At 43.3% G+C, this 16116-nt stretch overlaps 1 protein-coding gene across 1 annotated transcript in view; it reads right to left on the reverse strand.

The window, feature by feature from the left end:
* Window positions 1-555: 555 nt before the first annotated feature.
* Window positions 556-16116, reverse strand: part of CDH1 (cadherin 1) — a 78144-nt gene continuing 62583 nt past the window's right edge. Inside the window, exons 10-15 of the mRNA XM_082863189.1 lie at window positions 13407-13552; window positions 9915-10139; window positions 9198-9428; window positions 6093-6223; window positions 4228-4371; window positions 556-2334 (exon numbers count right to left, since the gene is read on the reverse strand). Coding sequence (XP_082719315.1) covers window positions 2125-2334; window positions 4228-4371; window positions 6093-6223; window positions 9198-9428; window positions 9915-10139; window positions 13407-13552 — 1087 coding nt within the window. The 3' untranslated portion in view covers window positions 556-2124. The remainder of the gene's footprint in view (window positions 2335-4227; window positions 4372-6092; window positions 6224-9197; window positions 9429-9914; window positions 10140-13406; window positions 13553-16116) is intronic.

Raw genomic sequence — 16116 nt, forward strand, 5'->3', positions numbered from 1 at the left:
CCCTGCATCGGCAGGCGGACTCTCAACCACTGCGCCACCAGGGAAGCCCGCACTGTTGATATTTTGCACCTGATAATTCTTTGTGGCGGGAGGCTGTCCTGTGTGTTGCAGGATGTTTAGCAGCGTCCCTGACCTGGACTTGATGCTGGTAGCACCTCACCAGTCATGACAACCAAAAGTATCTCCAGAAATTGCCAGCGTCCCCTGGGGGAGGGGGCCACAATCTTCCCCAGTGGAGAACCACTGCCCTGTACTAACTTTGCTGACCTACAGTGTTATTTGAAGCCCTGCTTCTTTCTATCCCTCGGCACAACCCACAGTAGCCTCCTGACAAGGAGATTTCATTGGTTTCACTACATGCCACATGGGTGGATATCCTTCAAATACAGTGACCTTAGGTGCGCGGTTTCCCCGCTATTCTGCCCCAACAGAATGACACAAAGTTCAGGGGAAGTCATTTTAATATGAAGCTTCTTTCTCCATGTTTTGAATAAGCTCACCTAACCATTTGTCTGTCTGGCCTGGAATTGTGTAATCAAATAAAACAAGTTTGACAATGGTGTAACAAAATTCTTTAATAAAATTTATAAAAATGAATATTTAAGAATAATTTTTTCCACCTTGTTTTCCTTTTCCCAAAGAAAATACAAAATTATCAGCACCCACACACATATACACTCAAAACTACAGTGACATTCTCTACACAGAACTACATTAGAGTTTAAATTGCTGAAAAATCAAGACAGTTCTAAGAAGTGGTTGCAGGGATGGGTTTTTCTTCCAAAAACAGCTGATAGATAGGGAAGCAATTTAGATAAAGTTCTGGTCTATGCTTGTCAAAGGTTTCTTAAAGGTTGCGTTTCAACTAAAAAAGGATCCAAATTAAGGTTCTCCCTACCCTCACCTCCCTTCGCTAACACCCTTTCAAGGAGTGTTTTCTTCCTGCTCCTAAGAAAAAAAAATTTTGGACTTTTAAAACATTCTGAAGTTTTCATGCACAGTTGGAATTTGGGGCAAATGTGTCCAGACCAGCCAGCATTTTCTATAGATCAACAAAAGCAGGCACTGGGGATTCTGTGCTTTGGGTACAAACCACGGTACAAGGATCCTGGCAGGAAACGAGTGTTGAGATTCCTCTACTCTTTCAGAATTTTCAGGTCTGGAGGTAGTGCCACCGCAACCGTCTTCAGCCTCAGTTGGCTCAATTTCCAGGCTCAGTAACAATCTCCCCTGCCATCTCCACGGCCACGTTTCACATTTCCCCTCTGCTGTGATGAGCCAGCTTCTGTCTTTGGCTGCAGCACTTCAGGCACTATTCTGAGTCCCGGAATGTATCACTCTTTTGTTTTAGGGATAAATGAACATTAAATGTTCAGTGGCACCTGAAAACTCACCACCTTTTCTGGTCCAGGCTCCCTGTCTAGAACCAAAGCACCCCGTAACGACATTCACATAACAAACATTCTTACTCAGGACAAGTAAACTGGATAGATGCCCATTTCAAGTTATGTACTCAGGAGATAGAAAAGGAAAACCGTTAAAAGGTCTTAGGAGTACACAATACCCACTCAGCATATGGCCAGACTAAGACATAAGCCTCTTTCCCTAAAAGAGCACAATAATTTCTGCATCAGAGAAGTGTGATAGAATTCAGAGGGTGTAAGAGTGGATATTAGAACATGGGACACCAGTGCAGTGACGGGAGGAATGAAAGCACACAAATTAATTTCTTTATATAAAACCTACAATAGGGAAATTGACCCCTCACCTTCCTTTGTAAAATGAGGCAAAGCCCTTACGGAAATCTGCCAGTTGCCAGCAGAACCTTCTGAGGCTGAAGCTACTCTTTTGAAATATTAAAATTTGGGGGTCTTTTGGACATCGTCATCATGTAAAGAGTGATGAAAGGGAAAAAAAGATTCATGGAATGAGTCAAAATCATTCTAACACACAGATTAGATCTATAAAGTGGAAATCATAACTATCCTATCACTGATCACGGGTCTCTTCTCCAGAAACGCATCTCAAGTGAAGGAAGCTGGAAAACCATCAGGAATATTATTCCCCCATTTCCCATCACATGAGTGTAGGGACCCATCTGTCTCCCCATCGGTCTTGAGTCCCCTAGTCATCCTCGCCGCCTCCATACATGTCCGCCAGCTTCTTGAAGCGACCGCCCCATTCGTTCAGGTAGTCATAATCCTGGTCTTGGTCTGACTCCGAGGAATTCAGGGAGCTCAGACTAGCAGCTTCAGAGCCGCTTCCTTCATAATCAAACACCAGCAGAGAGTCATAGGGTGGGGCGGTGGGGTCACTATCAGCTGCCTTCAGGTTCTAAAGAAGGAAGACAATAGGATCTTTCATTGAGAGGAATCGCACACCTGTCATCTTAGGCAAGATGCCTTCTTTTGGTGCGTAAAGCCAAGTGTTAATGGCACAACAATGAGACCATCCTGCAGAACGCCAGGAGCACTGAACACCAACAAGGTAAATGTAATACAAACTGGAACAGAAGATGGACATGATATATTGTTAATGAAAAGATAAAGTATGCAGAATGTTTTCCCCCTAAACGAAACTGGTAAATTATATGTAGGCAGGAGAGATGAGCACCAACCAATCAGGATGGACAGAGACTAAAAACAATGAGGACAGTCATGCCAGGCTACACAGCCTGCATTTCAGCCCGAGAAGATCTGAAAGGATGAATGCCAAACTGCTAAATTAACTTTGGTGATTATGGTCAGGGGAACTGAGGGAGGACTTGCACATTTTTTCTTTATATACATTTTCATAATTTATATTTTTTAAATAGCAAACATTTTATTTTTGTAATTAAGAAATAGCTATAATCAGATATGATGATACACAAATGAATGTGAATGGAGGAAAATACCTGAATCCAGATGTATCTAAAAGGGATGGTTTAAAGTGGCCCTTCCTGTTCTCAGTTTTCTCTAAGATCCAGTGCCTAGAATGGATCTGGCTTGATCATTTCCAACACTGCCATGCTTTATATAGTCCTTGGTGACAACAACTCCTCAGGGAAGCTAAAGCAAAACCTGCCCCACACCGTGAAGACTTGCTGAAGGCCACTGGACCATCAGACAAGCCCTGAAAATCATTCCAGCAACTGAGCAAGTAATCAGGTAACATAGTTTAAGGAAATAGATCCCACTGGACTATTATTATCTTACTTGATTCTTTGCTTAACCCCACCAGTTCTTCCTCATCTTACCCTAAGCTAATTAACTTAATGCCTATTTCCCATCCTCCCTTGCATATAGGGACAATCCTGTGACAGTCCTGGCCAATAACATGTAGGATGAACTTCCTTCTTGCCTAACAGTTTGCTAGAAGAAAGTTTTTGCCCCCTGCTCTGCCCTTCCTACTTCTTGACAGGAAAACAGGCTCAAGGCCTGGAAGTGTGGCAGCCATCCTGTGATCATAAAGCAACAAGCATGAGAACAAGGATGTGCTGAGATCATGCAGCAGAAAGGTAGAAAAGGGTGATGCACCAGCCTAGACTGCTTACCCTAGTCTTCTATTTGCATGAGGTAACTCTACTCATATCTATTTAAGCTTCTGGTATTTATAGTTGAATGCATTTCTGATATATACAATATGGAAACTATTTTTCTGGCCCTCAGGTAGCCTTGTGATACACATTTAACATTACGTCCCAATGTAATGCAGGGAAAGAGAGACCCATTAGTGAAACAAAACTGAATCTCTTTAGTTTCATTTCTTATTCTATTAAATCTTTTCAAGCAAGTCTTGGTTTTGCTGTATGAACTTTGCAAATTCCCTAAGACTAATTCAAAGTGCTATTAGTTCTGAAACTTAGATGAGGCACAAATAAAAAAACAAATAGGGCTCAGGGAGGGCTTCCCTGGTGGCGCAGTGGTTGGGAGTCCGCCTGCCGATGCAGGGGACACGGGTTCGTGTCCCGGTCCGGGAAGATCCCACATGCCGCGGAGCGGCTGGGCCCTTGAGCCATGGCCGCTGAGCCTGCGCGTCCGGAGCCTATGCTCCGCAACGGGAGAGGTCACAACAGTGAGAGGCCCGCGTACCGAAAAAAACAAAAACAAAAACAAATAGGGCTCAGGGATGAAAACGTGGTAAAGGAAAGACTCTAAAGAATTTTTCTCACTTTTGACACAACAGCTCCTTTCCAAGTTTAGAGATGAGTTTGTTGTGTCTTGGCTTTTGACTCTGCTTACTTACTTCATCAATAAAGTTTCCAATTTCATCAGGATTGGCAGGTCGGGGTCGATACTGGGGCACACTCAGGAGGGTTGGCGCCACATCATTGCGAGTCACTTCGGGCCGAGCCTCCAGGCCCCTGTGTAGCTGGCTCAGGTCATACTCCTTTAGAGAAAAAGGTAAAAGCATAGCAAAGAGTAAAATAGAAACAGTCATAAACACAGGGTCATATTTGGTTTACAGATTATGGTACTGGCTAAGGCCTTAACAGTCAGCTGTATGATATCTACAGGCACATGCCAATGTAACCTGAAATGGCAGTTGGTTTTTTTTTTCTTTTCTGAAATGGTAGTTTTCAACCTAAGAGTCTCCAAATAGCACTGGAAGGAAATACAGCATAAAAGCCTTGTGAGGAACATTTGTGGGTATAGATGTAGACTGTTTTACCTTATTAACTTTTCATAGGGTATGATTATTAGATTATTATTCAGAAAATATTCACTCCTTTCCCACCCTATCCTCTGTGAGAAGAATAGAAATCCATTAATGTAGGGCTATGCCATTTGACTTGCTTTGACCAATGGGACATTAATACATGTGACACAGGCAAAGGCCCTAACTCTACTTTGGTCTTACCAGCTGGGACAAAGAAGATAGGAATTATATGGAACATTCCTGGACACAACTCACAGCACACAGCCATCCAGCCAAATGCAGCCTATATCAGCCTAGCCCCGACCAACCCACACATTCTTCTGAGCCTAGATGCCATAGACTGTTTGTGTGCCTCCTAAATTCACAAGTTGAAACAATGTGATGGTATTTGGAGGTAGGACGTTTGGCAGGTGATTAGGTTGTGACAGTGTATGGAGCCCTCAGGAATGGGATTAGTGCCCTTATAAAAGACACCCAGAGCTCCCTTGCCCATTCCACCACATGAGGACACAGTGAGACAAGGGTCATCTATGAACCAGGAAGAGGGCCCTCACTAGGCACTGAATCTGCCAGCACCTTGACCTTGCATTTCCCAGCTTCCAGAACTGTGAGAAATAAATTTCTGTTGTTTATAAGCACCCAGTCTATGGTATTTTGTTACACCAGCAACTGTCCCAGCTAACCCACAAACGCACGAGAAAAACATGCTTATTGACGTGTGCCACTGACATTCTGGGATTGCCTGTTATACAGCATTATTGTGGTAATACCTCAATAATACAGGGTAAGGCAAGTTAAGACCATCTCCAAAATCAAGAGAAATAAAGAAGGCCTGAAGAATTAACATCTACAAAAAGCAAAAAACGGTTTGGAACAGCTACAAACTCAAAGGAAACAAAATATTAAAACAGATCAGTCCTTGTGTTCCGCAACAAGAGAAGCCACCACAATGAGAAGCCCGTGCACCGCAACGAAGAATAGCCCCCGCTCGCCACAACTAGAGAAAGCCTGCACAAAAGCAACGAAGACCCAACGCAGGCAAAAATAAATAAATTTATAAAAACAACAAAAAACAGATCAGTTGCTCTATGTCAAAGATAATTTGAATAAAGTTCATGTCCTGGAAATAGCAGTGAGGAGAGTAGGCTCTGGAGTCAGACCACCTGGTTTTACTGCTTCCTAGCTCTGTGACTTTGGGCAAATTGCTTAACTGCTCTGTGCCTCTGTTCATTCATCTGAACAATAAATAAATGTTAGCAATGCTGTATTGATGATGATGATGGTGATGATGATGATGGTTAATGACATCTATTTTCTTGTGTAGATGAAAGGTCTTTAAAAAGATAGGCAAAGTGACAGAGCTGTTTCAGATGTCTGTCTTCCCCTAATCATTGCTTCCTCCAAATAAAGAGATTGCCATTAAGCTTTCTCCCTTGGTTTTAAACACCCACCTGGTCTTCTTCTCCACCTCCTTCTTCATCATAGTAATAAATGTTGTCCCGGGTGTCCTCTTCTGGGGGCAGTAAGGGCTCTTTGACTACCCTTCTCCTCCGAATAAGTAGCAGAATCAGCAGAATCAGGACTAGAGTGGGGAAGAGAGAGATAAGAGCCACAGGTTAAGAAAGCCGTAAGCAGCAGCTGGCACAGAGCACCACTGCCTTGCAGACCAGACAGATGGCTATAAGACAACTCACATGTCTTCACATCCCTGAGGTTAATATATGCAGCACTACACAGTGGACAATTACATGAGAACTCAATTGTGGTCTTTAACTGGACCTTAAACCAATCAGTCATTTCCCAAAATCTGGAGCAAAGTACTCCAGGCAGCAGAAATGGTCCAGGCAAAGACTCCAAGCAGATTGGTGTGGTTAAGGAAAGACAGGGTCAGCGTGGCTGTAGCAGGATCATCAGGGGAGAAAGAAGGGGACAGGGGGTCAGAAGGGCAGCAAGAACATGCAGACCTCTGGAGGGACTTTGGCTTTGATTCAGAGTGAGTTGAAGCCATTGAAGGTTTGTGAGCAGGGCTGGGTCAGCTTAAATGTGACTAATACATGCATATTATTCTTATTCAGTTACGGGGGAGAGGAGTGGGGCACAGACTGTAAAGTCGCCTGGTACACCATGAAAAAATACCAAAAAGTTTTAAAATTAAACAACAGCAAAAAAAAAAGCACTTGGTATATTCCTTATCTTCTCTTAGGATAAATCATGTAAGCGAGCTTTAAAATCTATTTTCAAGGTTTTCATCTGATCTTGGGGGCTATGTCTAGGCTATATACGATTAATATTTAATTTTTTAAAAAATTAAATAATTTATTGTGAATGGGAAAAAAATATGATTCAGTGTGTTTTCTAACTTATAGGTCCTTATACCCAAGTACCTAGTGAAGCACCACTGCACTGAGACAGGAGGTGGCATACACTTGCAAGTACCCAACCTACCTGTTTCTGAAATCAGAAAGATTCCAAGGTCTTATCCAGATAAACAATATAACCCCCTGGACCATGACTGAAGAACAGAAATACTGAGTGAGTTCTTGCTAGGTGGGCCAGGCCTGCCTTGGCCCTGAAGACACAGCACTGAAAACAATGGAAGCTGCAAACAGCCCCCATCCCTGTGGAGCTTAGAGCTGAAGAGCGAGAGGAGGGCTATCGTTTCCAAAAGGATGCTTCTTATCAGACATTACTTAAGTGTTATGTAAGGGAAAGTAACCAAAACATGGCATACTGTTATCACTTCAGGAAGTACCACCCAACTTAGCTATCCTGAAACCCCCCAATCCCCGGTGTCAGAGACAAATGCTGCACAAAGTAAGTAACCAAATATTGGCTGACTACACAAAAACCTTCATATCCTCTCGTCTCTCTAGAACATTCTTTAGACGCTTAATTTTGATGTCTGCCCATAAGGAACAAGACGTTGGAAATCTGCACACTGGCATTGCTTCTGCTGTAAATGTTGCACATTTGAACAGTCCGAAATGTTGTTCTCGGCCCCTATGTCTAATGAAATACACCCATAGCAAAGTTAGATAAAGCTACTATAAAAAAAGTCAATATTTTAAATATAACTGCGTGGTGGCAATAAAGCCACATGAATCCTGGAGGAAGAAAGGTCTGGAAAGTTCACTGAATTTTAAACAACTCTCTCCTTCCTTTTCAATTTTGAGAGGATGCAGCAGAGGGCAGGACACACTGCAAACATTTCCCGAAGGCCAACAGGTAATCCCTTCTTCAATCTGTCGAAGCAGCAGGATCAGTAACACTGCTGAATCTAAACTGAAAGCCCCCAGGTGGTCCCATTGCTCCCCTCTAAGGACTTTCTTCTACCCCAGCAAGGTCGGTCTCTCTGCCCTACGCAGTCCGTCAAGGCTTCCTCTCTCTGTGCCTTTGCTAGTGTGGGAACCACCACAAATGGCCCTCTGTCTATGAGGATTCCCCCAGTCGCTGTGGCCCAACTATCCTGTCTTCCACCAAACCTTTCTCAAGACTCAATTAACAGCCTCCTCTTCTGACTGCAAGGACCTTCATGACCTGAACCACGTGTCATAGCTCCTAATGATAAAAAAAGCAACAACAACACTATCTTTGAGGTTTTATGACTTGCCCGTCACTAGCTTTTAGAAACCATAACAGCACCTGTGTCAACCCTAGGGCTCAGTCTACAGGTAGGCTCAGGTAATATAGGTTTTAAGGACTGTGTCAGAAACTGCCAAATTTTCCCCAGTAACCTTTTTCCCCTTCATCCTTTGAGTCACTGATACTCACCGTGCACCCCACACTCCACCCCTACTCTTGGCACCATCCTTTGAGTCACTGATACTCACCGTGCACCCCACACTCCACCCCTACTCTTGGCACCAAGTTGTTTTTTTGTTTTTGTTTTTTTTGCGGTACGCGGGCCTCTCACTGTTGTGGCCTCTCCCGTTGCGGAGCACAGGCTCCAGTTGTGCAGGCTCAGCGGCCACGGCTAACGGGCCCAGCCGCTCCGCAGCATGTGGGATCTTCCCGGACCGGGACACGAACCCGTGTCCCCTGCATCGGCAGGTGGACTCTCAACCACTGCGCCGCCAGGGAAGCCCGGCACCAAGTTTTAATTGGACACATGGTCACCCGGTTAGAGTGGGAGTTTCCAGGTGTGGCTGTGTTTGGGCCGGTGGGATGTGAGTGAAGGTGACATGCTCAGTTTCAGATATGTGCCTTCCACTTCCTCTACACCCTCCTCCAGGGTGGGATGTGGAGAAGGCGGTGGTGACCAGGCCTCGCTGCTCCAAGCATGGTCCAACGACCTGCAACATCAGCATCACCTCAGAGCTGGTTAGAAATGCAGAGGCTGAGGCCCCACCCCAGACCTACTGGATCAGCATTCTCATATACGGGTGGTTTGTGTACACTCAAGCTGGAGAAACACTGCCCTTAGAGGTTGAAAGAACAAAATAGAAGGACTGGGCAGCCTTCCAGTCTTGGACCACTTACCCCTCAAATGCTCAGTAAGAGAAAAACCTCCCCCATGTCAGAAGGTAAAGGCTGAAACACTCGCCAGCTGCACTTACTCAGAAAAGCAAGAATGCCTCCAAGAATCCCCAGAATGGCGGGAACTTGCAATCCTGCTTCGGCATAAGGCCCGGCCTTCCTACAGTTGCTGACGACTCCTTCACAGTCACACACGTGCACATCTAAGGTGGTCACTTGGTCTTTGTTCTGGTTGTCTATGAGCTTGAGATTGATTTTGTAGTCACCCACCTCTAGGGTTTTCCTTGGCTTAAAAAGCAGAGATTCATGTTCTGGAGGAATCAACAAAAATGAGGGGATCAGGAGAGATAAAAAGTTCATTCTAGATTAAAATTGTTACGGAACTAGGGACATTCCAAAGCTGAATGAAGACAACAGCTGCTTGGGTTGTAGATTATTGGGCAGTATGTCACCGACTCAGACGCCAGAAACGCAAAGGGATCTTTGGTTCAATGCCACAAATGTAGAAGGGACAAGGAAACAAGCCTTAAAAGGGGTGACAAGTGGGGAATTCCCTGGCGGTCCAGTGGTTAGGACTCCGAGCTTCCACTGCTGGGGGCCCAGGTTCGATCTCTGGTCGGGGAACTAAGATTCCACAAGACGTGTGGTGCAGCCAAAACAAAACAAAAACAAACAAAAAAAAACAACAACATAAAGGGGGTGACAAGTGGATATTGAGAAGGGAAATTCAGAAGCGGGAGGCGGGAGGGAAGCACGGGGTCAGAGCAAAGTTTCCAAAATAAGACTCAAGTGCCCACCTTGGTCATTGTACTCAATGGTCCAGTTGACACTTGCCCCATGTGTTAGTTCTGCTGTGAAGGGAGAAGTGTTGGGGGGAAGATCAGGATCAATGATGTTGATGATGACAGGCTGTGGATCCCTCTGGCAGAAGTACATGCTCCGAGGGTCTGGTTCGGGGCCATTGTCATTCACATCATCGAGGAATAGAAGCAGCGTTCCTGTTCCAGTAGCAGGTGGAGAACCTAAGAAAATACACAGGAAATGTCATAGCTCAGGACCACTGATGAATCCCTAGTGCCTCCCATCAGACTGAATCCAACTCTTCTCCTGGCTCTTCGGGGCTCCCTCACCAGGCCCCACCCTGCCCACAAAGCCACCCATCCTGCAGGTTCCAGGCCATCCTCATTCCTGGCTGGGCAGACCTCTGACATGCCTATTCCCTACTTTGATAACAATTATTCAAGTTATTCCTCACACCAAGGACTCCCTCCATTTTCACACATAACTTTATTCATCCATTAAATTTTAACATCTCTATGCCAAGGGAGGTGGGGGAGGGAAGGAATGGGAGTTTGGGATTAGCAGATGCAAACTATTATATAGAGGATGGATAAACAACAAGGTCCTACTGTATAGCACAGGGAACTATATTCAACATTCTGTGACAAACCATAATGGAAAAGAATATGAAAAAGAATATATATATATATAGCTGAGTCACTTTGCTGTATAGAAGAAATTAAAACAACATTGTAAATCAACTATACTTCAATAAAATTTTTAAAAAAACACAACTTTTTTAAACCACTCTAAGAAGTCCTCCTCACCCCCTACTAGTTCTCCTTCTCTGAACTTCTAAGGCTCTAAGATCGTTATCAAAGTATTGAGCCTTTTACAATTGCCCCAAGTTGCTTTTCAGATTAGATTCAGAGATTTATACACACTTCTGTTTGTATTTCTTTTACATCCTGACATAGCACTTGATAATAGAAAAAGTAGACCCTCAAAGAATCATCATCATCAATATTAGCATATCGCAGGGAAAAAAACCCCAGAGGAATGTATCTCAAATCCATAAATATTTATACCTGGGCGGCTATAGTGATTATTTTTTCTTTTTACCTCTGAAAATTGTGGTTAAAAGTAATAGCATAAAACTTACCATTTTAACCATTTTTAAAGTGTACAGTTCAGTAGTGTTAGTATAATCACATTGTTGTGAAACAGCTCTCCATAATTTTATCTTACAAAACTGAAATTCTGTACCCATTAAACAATTCCCTACTTCCCCCTCCAGTTCCTGGTAACCACCATTCTACTTTGTTTCTACGAATTTGACCACATTAGTACCTCATCTAAGTGGAAACCCACAGTATTAGTCATTTTGTGACCGGTTTATTTCACTATGCACAATGTCCTCAAGGTTCATCCACATTGTAACACATGACAGGATTTCCTTCTTTTTTAAGGCTGAATAATATTCCATTGTGTATGTGTATACCATATTTTGTTTATCCATTCACCCATGGATGGATCTTTTTACCTTATCATTTGAATTTTCTTGTTTTAACAATGAGCAAGTATAATTTAAAATTCTTTTTTTAAAAAATTGATTTATTTTATTTATTTTTGGCTGCATTGGGTCTTCATTGCTGTGTGGGCTTTCTCTAGTTGCAGCGAGCAGGAGCTACTCTTCATTGTGGTGTGCAGGCTTCTCATTGTGGTGGCTTCTCTTGTTGAGGAGCACGGGCTCTAGGCACATGGGCTTCAGTAGTTGTGGTGTGCGGGCTTCAGTAGTTGTGGCTCGCAGGCTCCAGAGCGCAGGCTGAGTAGTTGTGGCACACAGGCTTAGTTGCTCAGCAGCATGTGGGATCTTCCCGGAGCAGGGCTTGAACCTGTGTCTCCCGCATTGGCAGGCAGATTCTTAACCACTGCCCCTAAAATTCTTTTTAATTAAAGAAAACTTTAAAAAATGTTTTTTAATAAGATAATAGATTTTCTGAAGAAACTTCATTCTCCTCTTAGACCTACATCAAAAGTATTGAGTCATGCACAAAGTAACACTTGAAGGAATATATTCAAAAGTACCATAATTTAGCCATTAGTATTAGGTCAGGGGTCAGCAAACTAAGGTCTTCCACCCAAATTAGGAACACAGCTATGCTCATGCCTTTTCAAACTGTGTATGGCTGCTTCTAGGCTATGATGGCAATAGAGATTGTACGGTCTACAGAGGCTAAAATATTTACTCCCTGGAACTTTACAGGAACCTTGTCAACTCTTGGTTACCTCCAGGCCAGGCTAGGGAACTCCCGTGCAGCCAGAGACAGCTGGCCAGCATAGCACTGCTGCCTAAGCAATGGGTTAGCTTCGCCTTTATGCAAAACATTTCTGTAAATGGAGCCCCATCATGGCTCTCTGCTTTTAACCTGCTGCCTCCCAAATGACAGCTCCAGGAGCAGGAATGACTAGGCCAGGGTTACCCTTCCACAGCATGCTCAGAATGCGATGAAGGCTACATCACTCATTAGCCACCCATCCAGCCCAACCATGGGCTTACTCGCCTTGCCCTTTGCCTTCCGGATTGCCAAATCTGGAATTACTACCTCGGGAGGTTGAGGAGGGAGAGGGGAACAGATTTAATCACAGGAACTAGCAGGTCTCTTTAACAGTAACTCCGCTTCTGAATATCTATCCGTGGGAAACACTTGCCCACAGAGGCATGTACAACGATGTCTACCTATCACTCACAAAAATAACGGAGAACTGGAAATAATCCCGGTGTTTTTTAATATGTGAATGGTTAAATTATGCAATATGCAGAAAACATCATTTAATTGAAAAGAGGTAGATCTATAATGTGCCAAGATAGATCTCTGTGTCTTCCAGACATATGTTCAAGGAAAAAAATTAAACATGCATAAGACAATGGTTTTTATAATAAAAACAAAAATAGGCTATAAACCAGATAGTGGCTTTATAATAAACCATATTTCTATATGTCTATAAATGTATTCGAATACACAGAAACAGTCTGGAAGGAGCCACACTTCACTAATAATGATGATGATGATAAAGATAATAACAGTCCTTACAGAGCACAGACTAGGTAGCAGGCACTCTTCCAAGCACTTTTACATAAATTAACTCATTTAACCTAGATGGGCTATTATCATTTTTAACCTAGATGGGCTATTATCATTTTGCTGGATAAAGGAACTGAGGGACCTAAAAATTAGGTAATAAGTCCAAGTTCACACAGGTATTAAGCTTTGGTCCTAGGATCTAAACCCAGGCAGTCTGGCTCCCACGGGGCTCAGGTACAGAGGGAGCGGTAAAAAGGAACTTCTGCTTGGCCTAAACTCTGCATTTTGGACAATGCTTTGAGAACGCTTTGTTGAATAATGAAAGAAAACAAAAGAATTCATGCCTCTAAAAGGATAGGGGCAAGGCAGTGAGCTGGTCAGGAGGGTGAAGCAGCAAAAACCAAATGGGAAGGGCATCCTCACCATCGTCAGTGGCTATAATGAGGGCCGTGTACGTGCTGTTCTTCACATGCTCGACGTTCTCTCTGTCCAACTCAGCCCGAGTGGAAATGGCACCCGTGTCCGGATTAATCTCCAGCCAGTTGGCAGCATCCCTCCAAATCCGATACCTGGAAAGACACAAGCTCTGATTTAGAACGGGAACAGCGAACGGTAGGTAGCTGAAGAAGGTTAAGGTTCCTCTTTGCTGATAGATACTTCTAACTTCCTTCTTTCAAAAAAATAATGACTCCTAAAAATAATAATAATAAAAAAATAATGACTCCTACAGAAATTTTGCCAGAAAGGTTTGATGACCGTCCATGTACCCTTCACCTAGATTCATCCACTGTCGATATTTTGCTATATTACAAAAGTTGATGCACACATATACATAATTTCTTGTTTTGCTGAACCATTTGAGAGTAAGTCGCAGACATGATGTTCCTTTACCCATGAAAATGTCAGTGTGCTTTCTCCTAAGAACAGAGGCATTCTCTTACATAACCACAATTTGATTTTCAATTTCAGGAAATATAACTTTGATATGGTACTACCACTTCATACATGGTACACATTCAAACTGTAGATTTCCCCCAAACTGTACCCCCCCTCCCCACGCCCCTGCCCCAATCCAATCCAGAATGCAATCCAGGATCAGGCATGGCATTTAGATGTCAGATTTCTTTAGTTTCTCTCAGACTGACCCCCCTAAAGCGTACAGCAGTTCTCAAATGGTCACAGTATGGCACCCAACACCCCCGCCATGAGCATCTGGAGATTTGGGTTGACATGGTGACTTGGGAGTATGCTGCACTACTGGCATTTAATGGGAGGTGCCAGGGACGGTAAAGCTCTTTCTGGTCGTACACAGCCACCCCACAAAAAATTATTCAAAATGCCAAGAGAAACCTGTTAAGCCACACCTTATTAGGAATACCAGAAACAGAAGAAATGTAAGCATGAAAAACAGAGATATACTGCCCAGTTATCTATCGAGGTCATTGAAAGGCTCAGAAAGGGAAATAAAGAAATCGAAGGAGGAAAGGGTCCTGGCTACCTGTAGGCTTATCCTCACGTCCTTAGAAGTGCAAAGCAATGAACTACATATATCGAGTGGTCTTTATTCCAGGGGTAAGGGTCTCTGCAAACACTATTTAGACTTGGTCCTTGAACTTCCCCAAATAGATGCTTTGAACTACCTATTTCATTACTACAAGCTAAGCTATCAACAGAGGCTGGAAACCATACAACCCAAGGCTTTAATCACAAAACAAAAAATCCTACAATATCACCATGCCACTAACACACCTAGCAAAAATAATAATTACTTAGTGTCAAGTCTATGTGCAAGTTTCTCTATTTGCCTCAAGGGTGTCTTTTATAGTTGGATTGTTTGAATCCATCTTTAAGCATAGTCTACACATTACAATTGGTTGATTCCTCTCTTAATCAACATCCTTAATCTAAGCACTCACCCCCACCCTTCTGTCATTATTTGCTAAAGAAACTGGGTCATTTGACATAGAGCTCCCATATTCTGCATTTGGCTGACTGCTTCCTCATGGCATTTAACTTCTTCATTCTCTGTACTGCATCAAAATCAAATCCTAGGGCTTCCCTGGTGGCGCAGTGGTTGAGAGTCCGCCTGCCAATGCAGGGGACACGGGTTCGTGCCCCGGTCCGGGAAGATCCCACATGCCGCGGAGCGGCTGGGCCCGTGAGCCATGGCCGCTGAGCCTGCGCGTCCGGAGCCTGTGCTCCGCAGCGGGACAGGCCACAACGGTGAGAGGTCCGCGTACAGCAAAAAAAAAAAAAAAAAAAAAAAAGAAAATCAAATCCTAAGGTTTGATTAGATTCTGTTTCAACCCTTCTTTTCTCCCCCAAATATAACATTTAAGTGGCACTGTGTACATGCTGTTGAATCACTTCGAGTGGCACTTCATGTTGGGCTGTCCTTGCTCTTCCAGCAGATGTTAAAATCTATCAGAAGGTTTGGATGGTCCCAGCTTGGTTCCTCCGTTTAAAAATTCCTCATCATCCTTGATCTAATGATTCTAGCAGCCATTAATACCACTACCTGGATCCTTTTTATCCGTATGGCGCACATGCACAGTTTAAAGCTATTTATGAGCCCTTCCAATCAGGATAGAATTAGTACTTCCCAGAATAACTCAGAAATTGAAGCTGCACTTAAACTTCATGTTTGTTTTACATTTAATAAGTCACAGGCACTGATACTAAAACACAAACACCTCCCCCTCCAAACAAGAACATGCTCAATTTATTACCAAGTGGGACTCTATACTGGATTTGCATAACCTTTTTTCTAAATAGTTCAGAGCATTCTAATAGTTTCCTCTAAAGTAAATATTAACAGGTAGGAATCTCTCTCTGAGAAGAGGAAGTGACCGAGGCCTTTGTTATCTCTGGAAATCATGCTATTACTAAAAAGACGCAGATGTGCCATGCTTGGGTTTGTGCTTAACAGTCTTTCCTTTGAGTTTCCACCATTGTCACACCTGAACACCAAGTATGTCATCAGACCTAGCTCTCAAAAGAATAAGAACATCCTTTATCATACGTGGCCACAGTGGTGTTGCTGTTGGTTGGTTTGTATGTGTGTTTTCAGCATCTGTGGCTGTCATTTACATTACAGAAGTGCCTTCAAGTTTACAAAACAAAAAAAGAAACA

This window comes from Leucopleurus acutus (genome assembly GCF_964270905.1).
Source record: "Leucopleurus acutus genome assembly, chromosome: 20".
Classification (NCBI taxonomy): Eukaryota; Metazoa; Chordata; class Mammalia; order Artiodactyla; family Delphinidae; genus Leucopleurus; species Leucopleurus acutus.